Consider the following 20,913-nt stretch of genomic DNA (forward strand, 5'->3'; position numbering starts at 1 on the left):
TAAAAGGACCAATTTCTCAAACATTCTTACACCTTTCTCTGCCCTACAGCTAGGAAAAGGAAAAAAAGAAAACAAAACACATATTTACCAACCCAAATTTAAGTTCCATTTTTCATGTTCAGGTAAAAAATAAAACCGAATTACAGCTGCAATTTAAAAACAGGCAAGTGAACCTATTTTAGCCACCTCATAGCCATATCACAAACACCTAGGATAGAGTTGCACTGGACACTTGAATTCTATAAATGCAAATTGCTACATAAGCACAACATGGTATTGAAGTGAGTACTTACTAAGCTACTGTCTTGAAAAGATGAGTCATCTGACTGGAATCTACTTCCCCAAGGGTACGGCTACTACTGCTGCTACCTAGTTCAGCAAGTCCAGAAACAGCAGTGGGAAAAACTGGAGCTTAGAAGAGACAGATGAGTGGGACACATCCAAGAGCTCGCCCTTCATCCAGCAGCGTGCACACAACCCAGCTGCTCTTCTAAGATCAAGCTCCCTAATTTATGGTGCTGGCAGACCTCAGCAGGAAGGTAGGGGCTCCTGCCAAGGCCACAGATGAGCCAGAAAACGGGTCAGCACAAGTGGGACAGCCGGGAAAGCAGTAACTGACAGCAGGCCCTGGACCTGATGCAGGTGTCTACAGCATGCATTTCCGGATGGGCCCATGAGAGGGGAGGCACTGTTGTTCACAGATCAGGCACCAGAATGCAAAGTCGCTCCCTTGCACACCCCCACCGAAAAATACAGAAAGAGCCCCTTCTAACATATGGCCACACTCCTACAGCTACACTGTTAGTACACAGTGCAATCACTTGGAACTAAAAGGCTTAGCTGAAAATTTCATTATTATATTAAACAGGCACCTAGTTCCCTGAATGAATTTATGATGCTCTCAGGCATGAGCAGTCTTCTCAGAGAATGGTTTTCCAAGCATGCGCTCAGAACCATTGTTACTAACAGTTTCCACATCCCTTCCTCCCTAACACCATCAGCATTCCTGGAAGGGGCAGGTGTGCTGAGCCCACCTGTCTGATTGTTGGTCCAGTTTCAGGGAAATATCATGTCCTGAACTTAGAGCTGGTTTAGTGCATTCTTGAAGGACTTACTGCCATTTATTCCCCCACAGCTACAAAAGAGGGCCCTTGGGGGGTACCTGGGTGGCTCAGTTTGTTAAGTGTCTGACTTCAGCTCAGGTGATGATCTTGGGGTTCATGAGTTCGAGTCCTTCATCGGGCTCTGTGCTGCCAGCTCTGAGCCTGGAGCCTGTTTCTGATTCTGTGTCTCCCTCTCTCTCTGCCCCTCCCCCACATGCTCTCTCTCATCTTCTCTCTCTTGCTCTCTCAAATATAAATAAAAACATTAAAAAAGAAAATAAAAAAACAAACAAACCAAAACAAACCTGAGGCTAAGCTATGCTTCCAGGACACTTTCTAAGAGAGCCTGGACATGGAGAGTTTGAAGAGTGTCATTGTCCCAATTCTGTTACCTGTACTCTTTCCTAATACTGGCATGCCTGAGATGCACCTGCAGTCCTGCTGCTTCCCTTCCCCCTCCTCCCCTTTAACTGCTGGCCTCCTACTTCACAGGAGAAAGGCCCAGAGTACCAAAGAGACAATTCAGAAGACTAGTTTGAATACTGATAAAGTGAATAACTAATACCTAGGTAACAAGGGTCTTCACCAGCCAAGGGGTCCCCATGTCTTTACTTTCAAAGTTAAAGGAAAGCCCAATCAGGATGTCTCTTGGTAAACTACTAAAAACAATCCTTTATGGTAGAAAACAGGACAGCTTAGAGGATATAACTTGAGTTTAAATAATTGAGCAAATGCTGTAACTCAACCAAATCCATGTACTTATTTATGTGAACAAGGTTTCTCAGTGCTTACATCTACACAAACAAAAGTAGAATTGATCCTAAATTCTTATTCAAGCATGAATAATTAAGTGGGAAAATATCCAGCATCTTAAGAGATATACTCATCACAATGTTACTTTTTATATTTAATAGTTACCTATAAAATACCTAACAGTTACACTGTCAATCGTGTACTAGTAATAATTACAATAATTTAATTCAGAAGCAAAACTGCACCCTTAGAACTTTGCCTTCCTAGGAAAGAGTAAACATTTTCAGATGTAGACTTATACACATATTTTTGTTGCAGAGAACCTGTGCAGTTTTATGGATGTCTGCCAAGAGTTTTCACGGGGGACACGTATTTGCTGTCTTTGGCCCGTATGGTGGTCCCCTCCGGTTGTGAGGTTTCTGTGATTCGCTGAGACATACTCAACTCAACTCACGTTGCTCACTGCTCACTGGTTAGGAATGCACAGAGGGAGCCTTTTCCCCTTTGCAAACTCCTCCACCCCCACCAAAAGCTGAGTGGAACCAAGCTGTGAACTCAGAACTCAGACAGCTAGAAATGCCAAACCAAAACCATCACAAAGGAACTGGTTTGAACTGGGGGGGGGGGGGGGGGGGGTGGAAGGGCTGGGGGGGGCGGGGCTGCACTTCCATGTACCTGAGACTGAGCTTTACCTGGGAGTCTATGACAAATATCAGCGCTCCTGTTCCCCGGAAGATCATCTCATAGTCAAATGTAGGGTCAAAAAAGTCAATCTGTCCTGGGAAGTCCCAAATCTGAAAATTAACAAAGGAGCTATTGGAAACGTCTTCCCTGCAGATCTTGTTCGTGCTCTCCAAGAACAGTGTTTCGTTGGGAGACATTTTGTGAAAGACAACTTTCTGAATAGATGACTTGCCGCTTCTCCTCAGGCCCATGAGCAGGATTCTCGGCTTCACCTCAGTGCTGAAGGGATCGCTGAAGTCCAGAACTGGAGAAACCACAAAACAAGAATGAGGGTGAGTCGCCGTCACAGTGGTTAATTAGAGGACTTTCACTTCCACCTCAGATGGGATTTATGATTCACTGACAGTGCTACTCTTCCAAACGCCGTGAGTGCTAACTACCTCACTCCACTCATGGAGGGCCTGTTAGGAAGTGCAGAACACTGAAGAATGCTGTGTCACTACCTGTCACACCATTCCAGAGGGCCAGAAAACCTGTACAATTCCACATCACAACCAGCAAATCTGGAGTGTGAGGAGTAGAGGTTTCCTGGAGCAAACTGTGCAGGGAAAAAATCCAGCCTTAGCATTCCATAGCAATGTCTTCCTTGCCTAGATCATCAGAGTCTCTATGCCGTAAAGGGATGCTTATGCATTTGAGTTATGCATCAAATAGAGAATTTTGGACTTTATCAAAATTTAAAACATGGGTGTTTCAAAGGACACTGTTAAGAAAGTGAAGACAACCCATAGAATGGAAGAAAACGTGCAAATCATGTATGTGATAAGGGCCTAGCATCCAGAATATATAAAGAACTCTTACAATTCAACAGTAAAGACAACCTAATTAAAAAAAAAAAAAATGGGCAAAGTACCTAAATGGACATTTCTCCAAAGACACAAAAATGGCCAAAAAGCACATGAAGTGAGGCCCCCACATCATTAGCGATCTGAGAAATACTAATAAAAACTACAGTAAGATGCCATTTCACACCCACTAGGATGGTTATAATCAAAAAGATCAACAGTAACAAGTGCTGATGAGGCTATGGGCTAATTAGAACCCTCATACAGTACGGGTACGAATGTAAAATGATGTGTTTTGAACAGCTTGGCGGTTTCTCAGAAGGTTAAACACTGAGTCACCTTGTGACCTAGCAATTCCACTCCTAGCAATATATTCAAAGAAATGAAAACGTGTCCAATATTCCTTCTGACAACACCTCTTATGTCTTTCTCACTCCCTGGTCCCAATCTAATTCAATAGTAACTGGAAAGTGATTCTTTTTTCTCTTACTGTAACTAACAATAACCACATGAAATGATAACTCTTGTCTAGACAATGATAACAATCATCTAGAACACATTAATACTTGATAATGTCTTAGTGAATTTCATTTACTATATATAATATTTTGATGTTTTAATTTGCAGCAGGTTTAGGTAAACACACAAGTTTCGGGTAAAACAAGAACTGAAAAAAAGTAAGCAGGTACAGATGTGCGCAGCCACTATTCCACTCTATGTAACACTTCACCCCCACCCTACCCACACATTCTTTTCCAGTCCAGCTCGATCCAATTCAACAATCTGCTGATAATATACTATAGAAGCAGTAATGCAGAAGTAAAGCACCCAAAAAGTCACCAGCTCTCTTCTTCATCAGTCATTATATGCTACTCACTCTCAGTACTGTCATTACAAGTCAGTCTTGGTAAAAGCAGGGCATAAATTAAAAGAGAAAACAGGGCTTCCAGTTTTAAAATTTTCAGACTGATAACATGTCATGGTCTTCCCCTCCCTCAGTGAATCCCTAAAAATAACAGAAAAGGTATAAACCATAAATAAATGGATGAACAAATAAACATAGATACCTGAGCTTGAAGCAAACAAACAAACAAAACCCCTCAAAGTTGAGATTACAGAGAAATCCCTAAGAAACACCAAGGTCAGACTGAAGAGGGAACCTGTAGCCCTCGACCAGAATTAGTAAGATTCTTTTTTTTTTTTTTTTTAACGTTTTATTTATTTTTGAGACAGAGAGAGAGCATGAACGGGGGAGGGGCAGAGAGAGAGGGAGACACAGAACCGGAAGCAGGCTCCAGGCTCTGAGCCATCAGCCCAGAGCCCGACGCGGGGCTCGAACTCACGGACCGTGAGATCGTGACCTGAGCTGAAGTCGGACACTTAACCGACTGAGCCACCCAGGCGCCCCCAGAATTAGTAAGATTCTGCTGCAGAAGGTAGAACTGGTGGAAGCCCAAACCAGAAAGGACATGAAGACAACCATCAGGGCTGCTATTTGGAGAATCATAGTGAGAAGAAGCCAGTAGGTGAACTCTGTGCACTACTCCTACCACCCAGTGCACACTTCCAGGTGGGAGCAGACTATAGAAGCTTGTGTAGGAGAGGGGAGGAGGTGCTCTAGGAGCTCAGGATGCCCAGAAAGACGGGGGGCTACCCACACTTCCACCCTTCAAGTACTCTGACCTTCCCTAACTCACTACAGTGTGTGGATTCAACAGCTAGAAGCAGTACTATCTTCTCTCCAGACATTTCCTCAAATGTCTAACATACATACACTTGAACATACATCTGAAGAAGCAGAGTTCATAAAGGAGTCAGAGTAAAGTTTCAGGTATAATTAAAATCTTCAGAGAAAAGGTGGTATCCACAAAACAGGAACAGACAATTTCAGAACAAGAGCAACCATGGAAAATATGGCCTTAGAGACCTTAGAAATAAAAATGCAATTGTAGGGGGGAGGTTAGATATATGGATTGAAAAGCAGAATAAGAACAGATTAAGAGGGCAGTAGTGAACTAGAACATCCAATCCTCTCAGAACGTAGTACAAAGGGATAGAGTGCTGGGAAGTATAAGGCAAAGGTTAAAATGACATCAGGACTAGTCATCTCAAACCGTAGAAAATATAAATACTTGTGAAAATGCATTAGAAAAGGATCCAGAAGGATGTGCAGCAAACAAAGAGTGCATGAGTGAAAGATTTGGGGGCAATCATCAAAGGGATTTGGCTTTGATTTCATTAAAAAATTTTTAGGCTAATTTATTTATTTATTTTTTAGTAATCTCTATACCCAACATAGGGCTCAAACTGATGACCCTGAGATCAAGACTCATATGCTCTTCCAACTTAGCCAGGAAGGCACCCCCTTGGCTTTAATTTTAAAAAGGAAACACATTTATATACATATATTATTAAAATTAGTTTCAAAAAAAATGTTTAATGTATAGCGAGTCATGGAAGACACAAAAATATTTCAAAATATTAAATATTCTTTAAGTTGTGATTTCAATTCCACATTCTCTTAAGTGGTTGTCATAAAGTTTTTGTCTTTTTATTATTATTTTTTTAATGTTTATTTATTTTTGAGAGAGAGACAGACAGAGTGCAAGCAGGGGAGGGGCAGAGAGAGAGGGAGTCACAGAATCCGAAGCAGGATCCAGGCTTTGAGCTGTCAGCACACAGCCTGATGTGAGACTTGAAGTCACAAGCCACAAAATCATTACCTGAGCTGAAGTCAGACGCTCAACCGACTGAGCTACTGAGGTGCCCCCAGACAGCGAGAGAATCTTAAGCAGGCTCCACACTGTAAATGCAGAGCCAGACATGGGGCTTGAACCCACAAACTGTGAGATCATGACCTGAGCTGAAATCAAGAGTTGGAAGCTTAAAACTGACTGAGCCACCCCGGTGCCTCCAAGGAAAAAAAAAATAATGTATTCTCAAGGACAAAAATGGAAACCTCAAGAGCTGTAGTTACTCTATTATCACCTCACAAACAGCTAGTGTTAGATGAATGCAAAGAGTAGGAGAGAAATGCCCATAGGCAGTGGGTTGTACTCAGTGTATTATAGGGATTATGAACTCAGACAAAGCAGTGCAGGATTTGAATGGGGTTGATGGGGATGGAGGGGAAGGATGCTCTCCAAGAAGAGCAGAGCCCAAATGCAGGTAAAGGCACAATGCCTTTTGTAGAACAGGAAAATACGCAAGTGCTGAAAACTCTGCAACTACCATATGCCAAGTACTGTGCTAGGCACTCTCCACTCTTTATCCCATTTAACTCCTTCAGGAATACATAGTATTATTTCCACTTCACAGTTAAACAAATTTCAGGCTTAGGAAGGTCAAGTAGCATTCAGACTGAGGGCTGGCCCATCCAAAAGTCTATCCAATCTTTCCTGCTGTGCAAAACTCAATCCAACCAAAGAAAGCAAAACTCCACACCAAATTATGCACAAACACAAAAATATCTAAGTGTCTGTAAGCGTCTTTGTTTCTTCCCAATTTATACTGCTGAATGTCAGTCTAGATTTTAACTTATCTTCAGCAGGGTCTGCAAGTGTCTATGCGGCATGATCATCCACACTGTTGCCCTGGAGGATGGACCTCCTCCTCCTGGGAGAGTGGAGAGGTGATGGAGGCCACTGTGCAGAGAGGAGGTGGTGTATATGCATGTTTACATACACGGACAGGGTGGGAAATGAGATACACATGCCACTGCAACATACACACAGTTAGAAATATTTCCTTTTTCCTGCCAATTCAAGCGTGAGCCACCAACGGTAAACTGTTGGGCAATGGTAGGCCAGGTCAGCAAGGGTACCATCAACTCTGTGGAGACTCCTCAGACCCATACAGATGCAATTTACATTTAGCTGATATGGACAGAAATATACGCCATGTCAGGTACCTTGCTAGACCTTTCTGCAAACTTTTATACTCCCTCCACCCCCATCCAATGAGGAGGTACAAGTCTGTTTGCACCTGAGGATTCTGGGAAAAGGAAGGTGCCCAAGCTCATAGGGATGGTATGTGGTATCTTCACCTAGGCCTTAGCCAACAATCAGATGGCATTCAACAAAAACTGCAACAAAGAAAACAGAAGAGATTAGGAAATAACAGAGTACATCATGCATAGTAAGAGCACATACGACCAGTAAAACTCTTTTAAATTTACTTACACATATGTGGTGCTAGTTTACAATATAAATGTATTTGTTATGTGAACCACAGTGAAAAACACTTTGCTATTGATCAGGAGAGGCTTTTTACAGCACAGAGGACTGCTGACAAAAATCCCTCCTCTAGGGTCACCTGGCTGGCTCAGTTGGTAGAGCACGTGACTCTTGATCTTGGAGTCATGAGTTCAAGCCCCACGTTGGGCATAGAGGTTACTTTAGAAAACAAAGAAAAAATTGATTTGCCATTGCTCTCAAGGGTGATGGGCCTCTAGGGTCTGATACAGATCATGTAAATATATATGTATACGTATATGTATATATATATGTTTATATGTATATATATATAATATATATATATATATATATGTATGTATGTGTGTGTGTATGTTTTAAGGTCTTTTAAAATTTATTTTGAGAGAGAGACAGAGAGAAAACAAGTCAGGGAGGGGAGGCGAGAGAGGAAGGGAAAAAATCCCAAGCGGGGTCCTCACTGTCAGTGCAGAGCCCCACTCAGGGCTTGAACTCATGCACCTCAAGATCATGACCTGAGCAAGCTGAAATCAAGAGAGTCGGATGTTTAACCAACTCAGCCACCCAGGCCTCCAGATCATGTATGTATTTTTAAAAAATCTATCCCCTAATCCTCTCCCACCTCCCCTCAAGTATCTCTGCTTCTGAAACCCTGTGGGGGTTTGCAGAGCCTCTCATCCCACTCTGGGAGAGGTAGCAAGGAGTGCACATTAGGAAATGCAGCAGCCAACCTCCTGGCCTTCTAGACCTCTGGCTGTCTCCATTAACCTTTCCCTGTGCATCACCACTTGCTCAAGAACATCCTGAGAGGGGCACCTGACTGGCTTAGTTGGTAGAGCATGTGACTCTTGATCTTGGAGTCATGAGTTCGAGTCCCACATGGGTACAGAAATTACTTAAAGAAAGAAAGAAAGAAAGAAAGAAAGAAAGAAAGAAAGAAAAAAAAAAAAGAACATCGTGAGAAAGATAAAAGTGTGGAGAAGAATGAAGGATGAGAGCTGCAATGAAAGGGCTAATACTTATTTAAAAAAGAAAGATCAGAAAGGAACCACAGGATTTGGGACTGGAGATGGAATCCCAGGGAGGACTCTTTAAAAGTGTCAGCAGGTGTGCAGGAAGTTCCCGGAGGAGGTGAAATTTACCAGAGGGCAGTTTGTTCAGTTTCATAAAGGTTCCCTGATCATCTGCCAAGTGTGTGTTAGATGGGGCTGAGCCAGGGGCTGCAGACACAAAGAAATGATTCATTCCTTAGTGATTTGAGGAGAAAACAGACAAGAAAAACTGACAGTTACAGTGCACTGCTATCTAAGGTGTTACGGGCTCAGAGAGAGGGCTCCCTGGAGAAATATCGGAGTCTTAAAGAAAAGGAGGCATAAAAGTGATGAATGAGGGAAAGGTCATGCCAGGAAGAGATCCTGGCCTTCCTGGAGTTTAAGGAATGTAGTTTAAAGGCAAGAAAGGGCTGCACAGAGTCCAATGGCTTCCCACAGCATTTCACATAAAATCCAAACACCTTCTTTCCCCCAAAAGGCCCTACATGGGCTGTCCTCTCATCCCGGGCCTGGTTTATCTTCCTTACTGATTCCCTATCCTGCAACCACACTGGCCTTATGGTTCCTCACCTCCTCCTCACCTCCCCGTTGGACTTGCTCCTCCCTCAGCCTGGCAGGCTTCCGTTAGCTTTCTTCCCACTCAGCCCAGCAGCGATTTTACCTCCTCTCAGCTGAATGAGGCCCCATCACTTCCTCATAATCCTGTGTCTTCTTACTGCCATACAAAACTATCTTTTTACTTTGTACATTTGTCTTCTTGTCTGTTTATTGTCTGTATATATTGTATGTATTGTCCCATATATACACAGGCAAATTACAAAGCATATGGCATGAGTCCAATAAATATCTTTGAATAGGTTAGTTGATACAGAAGTCTGTTATCTCCATAGCAAACAAAAACTGCAACAAAGAAAATAGAAGAAGCTGGGAAATACCAGCGTACCTCATGCATAATATGAGTACACACTGCTAGCGAAACTCTTTTAGGTTTACTTAGACTTATGTGGTGTTAGGTTCACAATATATACATTTTATTGTGGATCCCGGTCAAAAATATTTTGTCAACCACTGCTAGACTCTGATAGCTCATCAATGAGATGCTGAGAAGTTTGGATTTTACCTTGAAAGCCAGGAGGAAATCACTAAGGATTTTAAGGGGAGACTAGTATGATCAGATTTACGCTTCAAGAAGTTCATTCCAGAAACAGACTCCCTAGGCGGGGTCAGTGTGGAGACAGTGAAGGGGTTTGGAATAAGCCACTGTGGCATAAAAATTATATTGAGCGAAAAGTTTTTGGAGTCCCTGAAATCCCTTATTTGCCTAAAGCAGAGCCTCCCAAAAGAACTCAATTGCCACAAATCTTCCCTGAAACAACTCTAATCTCTCAGTGAAGAAGGAGACAAGTCAGAAGAGAAGTTGACACCACACCCAAACAGATGTGGTCCCTGATGAAGGAGCGTGGGGCAAGCTAAGGGCACAATGCAGGCTAACAGCACCAGTCCGCCCCCGACCCCTGCCGCCCCCCAGGTGGGACATGTATGATATTCCTTGGGCACTCCCGGCTACGCCAAAACAAGAAAGGGCAAAAAACAAAGGATTAAACTGATAAGAGTCTGCACCAGTTTACCAAAAAAAGGCCATCCCATCACAGCCTGAAGTCCAGGAACTCCCTGTGGTCTTCAGGTTACTGATTTGCTAGAAGGAAAAACAACCTTAGCTTGACAATAGCTAGACCTCCAGTAAGTCTTTAGCATGTGAAAGTTTCTTTAGAAACTCCCTCTTGACCTTATCTCCCCGACTCCATAAATTGGTCACCCCCATGCTAGCAGTGCAGCTCTTCCAGCCCACGGATCCTGTCCCCAGACCCCATGCTTTATCACCTTTTTGCACCAAAGACGTCTTCAAGAATTCTTTCTTGGCTGTCGGCTCCAGACACCCCACCATCACCCCAAAACTTCCTCCATCCCCAAATAACCCTACCTCCCATCTTTTCTCCGGCGGGCCCATTATCTTTCCAAAAAGTCATTTGCTTTCCCATAAATGCCCTTTCCCCAACTCCCTTCCAAGAAGTCATTCATTCTCACAGAACTGCCCCTCAGCTCCTCCCAACCCTCTATTAAGATGGTAATAAAACCTGGAATTCTAAACACCTCTCTTTTTTTTTTTTAATTTATTCACTTAAGTAATCTCCACACCCAGATCAAGAGTCACATGCTTTTCCAACTGAACTAGCCAGGCACCCCTCTAAACACCTCTTAAATTGCATTTTCTGTGTACTCTCATGCATTAGTATATAACTAAATCTGTTTTTCTCGTTAATCTATCTTTTGTCAACTGACAAAAGTTTAATTTGCAGGCTCCCAATTCAGAACCTAAGAGAAAAGAGGATAAGTTTTTCCTCCCCTGACAGCAGTTAGGTTGTTCTGTAATAGGAAAAGATAGGATTCAGTAGGCAGACAAGGAAAGATTAGAACCTGAGGTTCCTGGGTGGGGAAAAACACATATTTTGGAACAATGCTGGGATTGCCTAACCACAGCAAACCCCCTCAGGCATAAGGTTCCTCTTAAGAATGTAACAGATACCACCTACTCCCCCTTAAGTTTCCCTCTGGAATTTGACTAAAGACCTAACTAAAAATAAGTAGTAGACCATAAAACGTAGGACCCACAAGGAACATGGCTGTAGACCCACCCCTCATACAATGAAAACGAGCCAATCAGGAATGGACAACCCAGCACCTAGAGCTATCAATCCAGTAAGGGTAGGACCTGGGAAGGACTGAGGGGGAAGGGAAGGGAGGGCTGACCAGAACCTTGTAAAACAAACACCTTTGCCTACTGTAGCAGGCATTCACTTTTGAATGGCCCCTCTCTGTAAAGAGAGCTTTCATACTATTCTCCCTTTCTGATCTTCTACTCTAATAAACTTTTGCCTGCTGCTCATTTTGTGTCCACCTCTTCATTCTTTGAAGCAGCAAGACAACAAACCCCGGGTACTGAGGTAAAAACTCCTGCAACATTTCTAGAACACAAATGAAAAATGAAAGAACTTAGGCACAGGCCACGTAAACGGTCAGAAGGAACGAATCTGTAAGAAATTCCAATAGACTCAATAGTATTTAGTAATCCCCTGGACGCAGAGGACAAGGGAGAAAGAAGCCCCGAGTTCCCAACCTGGCAGACCAAGCCAACAAGGGCCCATTCACAAAGATGGTAAAGGGAAAGAGGATGAACAGGTATTTGAAGCTGCGGAGTGTGGGGTGCCTGTCCACCTGCAGCTCAGGTGAGGAAAGAATCCAGGAACTCCCAAGAAGAGGAAGAGTGGGAACACATGAGGTCACAGACAGGTTTGATGTGGGAATGCAGATTTGATGCAAGCCCATGCCTCAATGGCTCATTTTCCTCTAATCCTGTTGGCTGCGGTGAGGGCATTTTTGAAAGGTTTCAGCCTTGGCCACCATGCTCAAAACAGTGTCACCTCTAATCCTCAAGGTGATAATGTTTCCCCTTTACAGATGTAAAAACAGAGGCCTCAATACTTACTACAATAAACATTCAATAGATGTTTGTTGGTTAGGATAAATGAATCAGAGCCACTAAACAGGATTTGAAGCTAAATTAACAGACGCTTTAAAAGGAAACTTCATATCTGACTTTGGCCCAGATTAGCACTCGAGTATCAAGAGTATGAACTTTATGCCTCGGTAGTTTATCTACTGTGGTCAGGGGCACTGAACATAACTTAGCTATCTTGTACTGGGTCCTGTCAGTACCCAAATTTTCCAAACAGTCTAGCTTTGTAACTAGATTGCTAAAAATACTAGGGAAACCCCACCATCCATGGAACAGCATTATGGGGAGGCACCACGTAACTGGACAGGTTAATTACCTCATCAATAACTGGCAGATCCCTGTCAAAACCCAATAGGACTGATACATACACAGGAAGGGACAGATGCCTCGCACCTTGAGCACAGGGCTGTCTAGGAGCCACACTTGACTCATCTGTGGGTTGGGAATGTTCACAACAAAGAAGGAACCAAAAATCAGGAAAATGGGAACTAAAGTCCTGATGCCCTTCTAACACATCGGCCTTGCCTCCTTAACCTCAAGAGGTCTCTTTGGAGAGAACGAGACATCATATGAAATGTACTTCATAAATTCTTAAGTATTATACAATTGAAAACTACTATAATTAAGGAAAGTTCCCCAACAGGTGATAACCTTTGAACGGGTCCAAAATGGGAAAGTGAAACAAAGATTTAACGAAAAATGAGGATAACATGGTGGCAAAGTGATGGTAAGTGAAATGGTTTAAAAAATACTGGGGCGGGGGGGTGGGGGGTGGGGGGGGTGGCGCTTGGGTGGCTCAGCAGGTTGAGAGTCCAACTCTTGGTTTTGGCTCAGGTCATGATCTGACCTCTGTGGAATCGAGCCCTGTGTGGGCTCCTCACTGAGTGTGGAGCCTGCTTGGGATTCTCTCTCTTTACCTCTGCCCCCTACTTGTAATGTGTGGTGTGCTTGCGTGCAGGCTCTCTCTCAAAAAAACAAAAATATAAGGAGAGTGACAAACTGGGGTTCAAGTCCCAGCTCTGCCATGTACCAGCTGTGTGACCCCAGTCCTTATCTATAAGTCTCTATCAGCCTGTGCATACAGGTGCACCCCCCTTTCTTTCTTTTTTTTTCTTTTTGTTTTTGTTTTTTTTTTTTTTACTCCAGCCCTAGCCTAGGTAATGAGAGGGTCTTTTGTGGAATGTGGCCACATTAAGGCTCACATAGCCTTCAGGGAAAGTTAGAATTTCTTTGCTATTAGTATTCTGTGGGGTCAACAAAGGCTTAAGTTTCTATATACTAACAGTTTTAGGAAGAAGCCTCTGGTTTGTTTCTATTTGCAACACTATATGTGGTCCTTTACATTTCTGATCAATGGAACTATTTATACATTCAAGAGCCGGGAGCTCAGGGGTACCTAGCTGGCTCAATCAGTAGAGCATGGCTCAATCTTAGGGCATGAGTTCAAGCACCATGCTGGGTGTAGAACCTACTTAATTAAAAAAAAAAAAAAAAAAAAAAAAAAAAAAAAAGGACCCTGGAGCTCAGTGAGAAATTCCATCCCACATGGAAATTAAATATATGAATGATAATAATACCACTAATAAGAGAATATACAAAAATCATAAAGATTCATTGTCCATTTGATTAAGACTTAGGAGAATGAAATGCAAACAGAAAACAGAACATATATTTTCAAAGGCATGAAAGTTTGGGGGGGGTTGTTTTGTTTTTTAACCTTTATTTTTTTTTAATTTTTTAAGTTTATTTTTGAGAGACAGAGGTAGAGTGAGTGGGGGAGGGGCAAATAGAGAGGGAGAGAGAGAATCCCAAGCAGGCTCCACACTGTCAGAACAGAGCCTGACGCAGGGCTTGGAACTCACAAAACTGTGAGGTCATGACCTGGGCTGAAACCAAGAATCAGAGGCTTAACCGATGAGCCACCCAGGTGCCCCAGGCATGAAAATTTTTGAAGGTAATTTTTATTTATGTGTGAACACCAAATCTTCATGAAATCCTCTCACATCACACTGGCAGGTCACTGAAAACATAATCCCATACATAAGTTTTTCCTTGACATATATATTCAGTAACATTTCTGATGTGTTCTTTTTTTTTTTTTTTCAACGTTTTTTATTTATTTTTGGGACAGAGAGAGACAGAGCATGAACGGGGGAGGGGCAGAGAGAGAGGGAGACACAGAATCGGAAACAGGCTCCAGGCTCCGAGCCATCAGCCCAGAGCCTGACGCGGGGCTCGAACTCACGGACCGCGAGATCGTGACCTGGCTGAAGTCGGACGCTTAACCGACTGCGCCACCCAGGCGCCCCACATTTCTGATGTGTTCTGATTTACCAACACTTTTGCAAGAAGTTCTTGTGAACTTTTTTTTTTTTTTACCATCACTTTGAGAGTGACCCAGGTGGGTTTTCTGTGGTCCTCTACTTTACACACTGAGAAACTGAGTAGGAGTCTCCCCGGAAGGTCCTCAAGAGGAGAAAGTCGACAGCATCTTGAATGATTTAGATCAGGAGTGAAAAACCCATTTGTCTTGAGTATCACAGCAGAACCAGGGAAAGCCAGTTACAAGAGAGCTTGAGGGCTTTCACAGAGAGGAAGAACAGAAAAGATTTGAAAAAGAAAAAAAAGATAAGGAAGAATAAAGGAGGTAGAGAAGAAAGTAAGAAAAATGAGCAGAGAAGAAGTGGCTGTGGTAGGTAGGAAATGAATCTGTGTCACCAACCACAGCTATGAGGGTCAGGGGACTGACTGAAGCAGAGGGTAAACAGAGAGACACCTGGGACTGACCATGATTATCTTTCAAACTCAGAGCTACATCCCTTATCCAGAACTCCAGAACTTAGTTTCTGCCTCTTTTTTCCCCATCAGACTACCTTATGTGTTCTGATATAAAAATGGGAGAGATTTCTGAAAAAAGTATAGAATCAAGATTCTATGAATCACTGCAACATGTTTACAAATCATCTAATAGAAACCTATGTCGTCTATAGGGTGCTTGGGTGGCTCAGTAGGTTAAGCGTCTGACTTCAGCTCAGGTCACGATCTCACAGGTTTGTGGGCTTGAGCCCAATGTCGGGCTCTGTGCTGACAACACAGAGTCCTATAGCCTGCTTCAGGTTCTGTGACTCCATCTCTCTGCCCCTTCCTTGCTTACACACTCTCTCTCTCTCTAAAAAAATAAACATTAAAATTTAAAAATACTTTTAAAAATATGCTCTCTAAATATATGTATTCGGACAAGCATTGTGTCTAAGGTGTGACTTTGGTCACTATTAACTATTCTGTATTTCATCTATTCCAATTCTTCTGTATCTCTGTATTTCCAGGGCTATAGGGAAACCCAAGAGATTAGGCATAGCCAGGCCTGGGGTCAACCCAACCCTTTTTGGACAAGACAGAACTACAAGGAAAGGGATTACATATCCACGAACTTGTCTCACTCCTAAACTTTGATCAGGTGTAGCTCATGTGGCTGCAGAAAAGTCCTGGCACCCCTGAGCCACAGTCTCACTATCATGAGAAAAATTATCTACCTCTACTTACACTCAAGGAACAGTGAGAGGATGAATTCACTAATAACTTTTAAATTACTTTAAATAAAAAAAAAAGCTGACACTCATGATTAATAGATGCAAACAGGTGGTTTCACTGCATTTACAAGTATCACCTGCTGACCGGTGGATTCTTCATGCCTCTAGTAACGACCTAAACTGTCACTTGCTCTCTTAGGAGAGACTTCACAGGCTGCCGTGGAAATAAGACCACACACATGTAGCTGGGCTGTGGATGAGCAGCTGTTTTAGCCAAGTATATATAATGTCTTTCCCTTAAAAATTGGGAGAGACTTTGGGAAAAAAACAATTTCACTTTCTGATCAAATATGATCTTTTCACTGCTTTCCTTCTTATTGCAGTTTTTTTTTTTTGTTTATTTATTTATTTTGAGAGAGAGAGAGAAAATGAGCAAGGCAGGGGCAGAGAGAAAATCCCAAGGATTCTCTGAGTCAGGGCTCGAACTCACTGTGAGATCATGACCTGAGCCCAAATCAAGAGTTGGACACGCACCCTCAACTGCCAGAGCCATCCAGGCGCCGCGTGTTATTGCAGTGTTTTAAGCACAGTAATTTACTAAAGATTTAAACTCCATGTGTCTAAAAATCATTTCTGCTGCAATTGTTTTTAATGGCTTATTGATTGCTTCCATTCTCTAGAGTTCTATCTGGAGCCTGGAGGTTGAAGGTGAGACTCACCTTATCTCTGATTAACAACTCTCAAACGGAGGTTGAGAGGTGCCCAAATCTGTCTTTACCAGAACTAAAGTGCCCAATAACACTCCTGCTATTCATGAGTAAAATTTGGAGTGCAAGCCGGAGAAGTGCATAGCACAATGTGGTAAAACTTACATGGCCCTCGTCTTAAAAATAAGATCAGAGGTTCCTTCCAAGACTAACGGAAATGAAATTCACGCTATCCACTTTCAATCTACCTTCTTTTGCACAGCTCCTGATAAACTGGTTTGCAACTTACCTAGTGATGCTAGGTAAGGCATGCCACCTAGTCGGGCATGCCACCTGCAGGGGAGATTTCTAAACCTCAGGGGAAAAGCCCCAGGTCTCTACTAAGCAAAGGCATTAAACAAAGTCCATTAGGAAGGTAAAGGGGGAAGGGGGTTCATTAGAGAAATGCTTTGTTCATGGTTCAAAATATACCATACCCATCTTTCCTTAGAGTAAATAAGTCCCTTTCCCCTCACATTTCATTTTTTACAGAGTCGGTAACCGTAATTCACCAAAAATAATACAGGATTCTAATGCAACATGTGCCCAGGGCCCATTAGAAATTGGGATGACCCTTTGGTGGCACTCTGAGGTTCCAGAAAGGGAAGTCACAACTCCTGGCCTCCACCCTCATCTCGACTCCCCAGGACCATACTGGCTGGCATGACACTGTCAGGAATAATTGCTGCTAGAACTGCTGACTGAGGACCCTATCTGCCACTCTAGAAAGTGAACGCCCTGATAGTGATTCTGCAGTCGGGCGTACACCCCAAAATCAAAGTCAGGGACACGGAAAGAACAGGAACCTGAGATAATAGAGGAAGTCTTCTGAGAACAGACCACTACCCACAGCAGGCCCAGAGGGAGAAAGACCTAGCTTCAGTAATGTTTGCAAGAGCAAATATTCATTAATTGCTCCTCTTACCACATAAATACACTCAATGCTTTTATAGCAAGATTCCAGGTTGATCCCAAGAACTCACGAGGGATGATTTTATTGCTGAAGTAATGAAAAGCATCAGTTACAGATGAGTTTGCCTTTAGGTTAGGAGCAGTGGGGAGCATTCAAGACCAGGCTCTGGGGAAGCCCTTTGTTCAGGAAATCCCACCCCTCAGGCAAAGCTTTCTTTTCATTTCAAGTCATCAAATCAAATTTTTAAAGTGCCCCCTTAAAGAACTGCAGAATAAATAAGCAGTTCCGGTACTTTCCATGGAACCTCTCAGGTCCCCAGGACAATATCGAATTACAGGGCTTTTCTTCCCAGATATAGCCTCTCTTCTTTCTTTTTTTAAAAGAGTATCACACATGCACCCTATTGTGTGTCTACCATTTCAAATATCTTGCAAATACATCCCCATTCTGAATCTCTAGAGTCTACTAAGAATCTAGGAGGAGCTAATGAAAGCAATTTGAATAATAACAAAGCGACTGAACAATTTAATTACCAAAGGTAGCCCTAGAGACTCCAACAAAAGGACTGAAAGCCTTTATCCACAAAAACGTGGCCACGTGCTCAACTGTGGGACCAATTATGGGGAGTGCAGAAGAAAGAAGCACACAGGTGCACACACCAAATTTAAGCAAATGGGGAATTAGCACAAACCCTCTCTGGAGACAGGACGCTATGAAAAAGTGTGACTTAGAAAGCTTCTTTCTAATCTTTCAGGCCCAAGGCTTACTTAACTTTCTTCCCCCGCACCCCCCCTTTTTTTCAAACTTTCTTCCCTTTCTGATTAATTGAAAATAGCACCTATCATATGTCAAATAATGGCAACTGTTCTCCAGAGAAAGGCTTTGTGTAGGAATTTTAAAATAAGTTCAATGAATTTTCAATAAAAGTTCTTCCAAATCAAGTCACAAAGGTAGTTCTATCCCTCACACAATTTCCTCAAAGTGAAATGTTTAGAAGTTAGTTCTTTCTTTTGGAAGCATACAGCTTCATCTAGATGTTAACAGCCAGATTCTATTGACCTTTTCAAGTGACCCTACGATAGAGAATTTTTCCCTTGCTTTGGAGGCGGACAAAAAAGATAAACCTTTCTGGAATCCTAAAAACTCTCAACTTCCTTAGGCCCTAAGAATTAAATGCAGGAACCCCCACAGACTGAACAATTACTAAATACCGCTTCTTAAACAGGAAATAGAGTTTGCTTCTGAGCGGTAACGACTTTCCCCGCCCGCGCTCACTCCGGGGCAGGCACCGCCATGCCCAGGTGGTGACACTGAGCAGAGATAAGGTGTCCTAACAACCGTATTTGCCTGGATCCCGGGAAACCCGCGGCCACTCGGCGACTTCCACATCACCTGCGCGTATCCCCCCGCGGCTCCACGGATGCCCCCACTCCACAGACCTGGGCAGCCCAAGGACCCCTCCCGTGGCGACACGGGGTAAGACTGACACCCGCAGCTGCCGACGACCCTGCCAGTCACGCTGCCGCCGGCTGCCTTTTTTAGCCACGACATCTGACCAGGCTTCCACAGCAGCATTCAGTAAGAGATCCCAGGACGCGCCGGGCGGTCCCCTCCCCTTCCCAACCCCCAGACCCTGCGGAGAGCTGGGGCTGAGGGGTGGGGGGAGATACTGGCCCTGGAAGGGGACAGACAACATACGTTCCTCCTGCCCAGATGCCTCCTCTCTGCTCTCTCCACGAATCCGGGTCCCCCCTCTGCCGCCTGCACCTGGTATCCCCCATTTTGCAGCCCGCGGTGGCTCCTCGGGCGCCCCTCCCCACCCCCACTCCTCAACTCTGTGCTCCTGGACCCCCTCCAAGTCCGCGGCCCGCGCGCCTGGTCTGGCCCGGGGCTGGAAGACACAGAGGGAAGGAACCGGCTGCGGGCTGAGGACGCGCGGGGCGTGGGGCCGGGCGGGAGACTCCGCGCTCACCTCCCTCCTCCGCCCCGCTGTCGGGGTCGGCGTCCGAGGAGTCGGGCCCGTCCCCGTAGTCCGCTAGCCCCACCAGTTCATCCTCCTCGTCGTCGTCCTCTTCCTCGGGCTGCGGCTTCCCCAGCACCTGGCTCATCGCTCCCACGGCCGGCCGTCCCGGGGGCGGCGGGGGACCCTGATGGGGGGCCAAACCTCCTCGCCTGCCGCTCGCAACCTCTTTCTGAATTGGGGTTTTGTCTGGAGGTTCGCTGGAGCCCGCGGAGGCAGGGCCGCGCGCCCCCCGCGGCGGTCGGCGTCCAGGTCTGGGTCTCGCGGTTCCCACCGCGCCCGGAGCCCCCTGCCCCGCCCGCCTGCCGGCGGAGGAGTCAGCCGGAGCGCGGCAGTTCCTCCCTGAGGAGGGAGAGAGAGACTGCGTGACCCAAGTCACCTGACACACACTGTCACACACACACACACACACACACACACACACACACACACACACACACACACACCCGCACGGGTGCGCGCGCGCTTTCCCGGGTTCTGGCACCGCTCAGCGGGGCGCTGGGCCGAGGCCGCGCACACACAAGGCAAGGGGGGGACGGAGAAAGGGCGGCGCGGGCCCTCCACCTAACCAGAAGCGCAGGGTGGCACACGCCCGGTACCCCGGGCCCTGGGACGCTGCACGGTCACCCACCGCGGCTGCGCGCCAGGGGCCCCCACGCGCGCTTCGTGCACGTGGTCCCCGCACAGGCCGGCGAGCTGGGGACCTGCACACCCTAAGAACCTATTCCCCATCCACCTCCGACACACACACCCTACCTTGGGTGGCTTTCTCCAGCTTTCCGTCCTGGGGAGGGTTCCAGTCCCAAGTGGGCTGCCTCCTCCTTCCCCCAACACTGCAGGGCCCAGGCCCCCCATCCAGAGCAGCGTGCCTAGGACACATGCTGAAGCTCTCAGAGAAGAAAACTCCGAGAAATGCACTGCAGAGGTTCAGTCTCCATAGCAATTGCCTTTCAGTGTGCATTTATGGTTCAAAGTGCTTCCCACCAGGAATATTAGAAAATCAGGCCTACCCGGATGTAAATGTTTCTTAAAAACATAACATGCCTCATGGCTGCCTAGACTAAATAATAATTCCTCTGCAGCATTTGGGACTAGGTCGCAGGTACAACATACTGGGGCTCTTCATGACCACCTCCTGTCTCATTTGTTTCATAGACTGTAATCGCACATCTCAAAATAAAATGTTTCAAGGCTTGGGGGGATGAGGGGGGCAACTCTCACATAAGAATAGCAACTATGTGGGGGTGAAAACTAAAACCTGCATTTCTCCACAAGCTTTTTACCACAGGACATACTGTACCCACCCTTTCTGGATACTGCAAAAATCACGTGGATGAACTTCCTTCTGTCAAGCACAATAAGAAATAAACCAGCTGGCCAGCATGGTGATCCAGATCCTACAGGTGCCAGCAACGCTGCAGGTGGTGTAGGGGAGGAGGCAGGGAGCTGAGAGTGGAAGCTCTTGGGGCCCAAGGGTGCTGC

General features: G+C 44.9%; 1 protein-coding gene across 3 annotated transcripts in view; it reads right to left on the minus strand.

Annotated features, from left to right (window-relative positions):
- RRAGD (Ras related GTP binding D) overlaps positions 1-20,399 on the minus strand; it is a 41,182-nt gene extending 20,783 nt beyond the window's left edge. The window contains exons 1-2 of one of the 3 annotated variants that reach the window (XM_058734702.1): positions 20,188-20,399; positions 2,549-2,844 (exon numbers count right to left, since the gene is read on the minus strand). In XM_058734702.1, the coding sequence (XP_058590685.1) occupies positions 2,549-2,844; positions 20,188-20,392 (501 nt within the window). In that variant the 5' untranslated portion in view covers positions 20,393-20,399. Of the gene's footprint in view, positions 1-2,548; positions 2,845-7,369; positions 7,456-19,383; positions 19,806-20,187 lie in introns of those variants that run through there. The other 2 variants (XM_058734703.1, XM_058734704.1) reach the window with 2 other exon arrangements.
- Positions 20,400-20,913: the final 514 nt, after the last annotated feature.

The sequence above is a fragment of the Neofelis nebulosa genome, chromosome 6 (genome assembly GCF_028018385.1).
Source record: "Neofelis nebulosa isolate mNeoNeb1 chromosome 6, mNeoNeb1.pri, whole genome shotgun sequence".
In the NCBI taxonomy this organism is placed as follows: domain Eukaryota; kingdom Metazoa; phylum Chordata; class Mammalia; order Carnivora; family Felidae; genus Neofelis; species Neofelis nebulosa.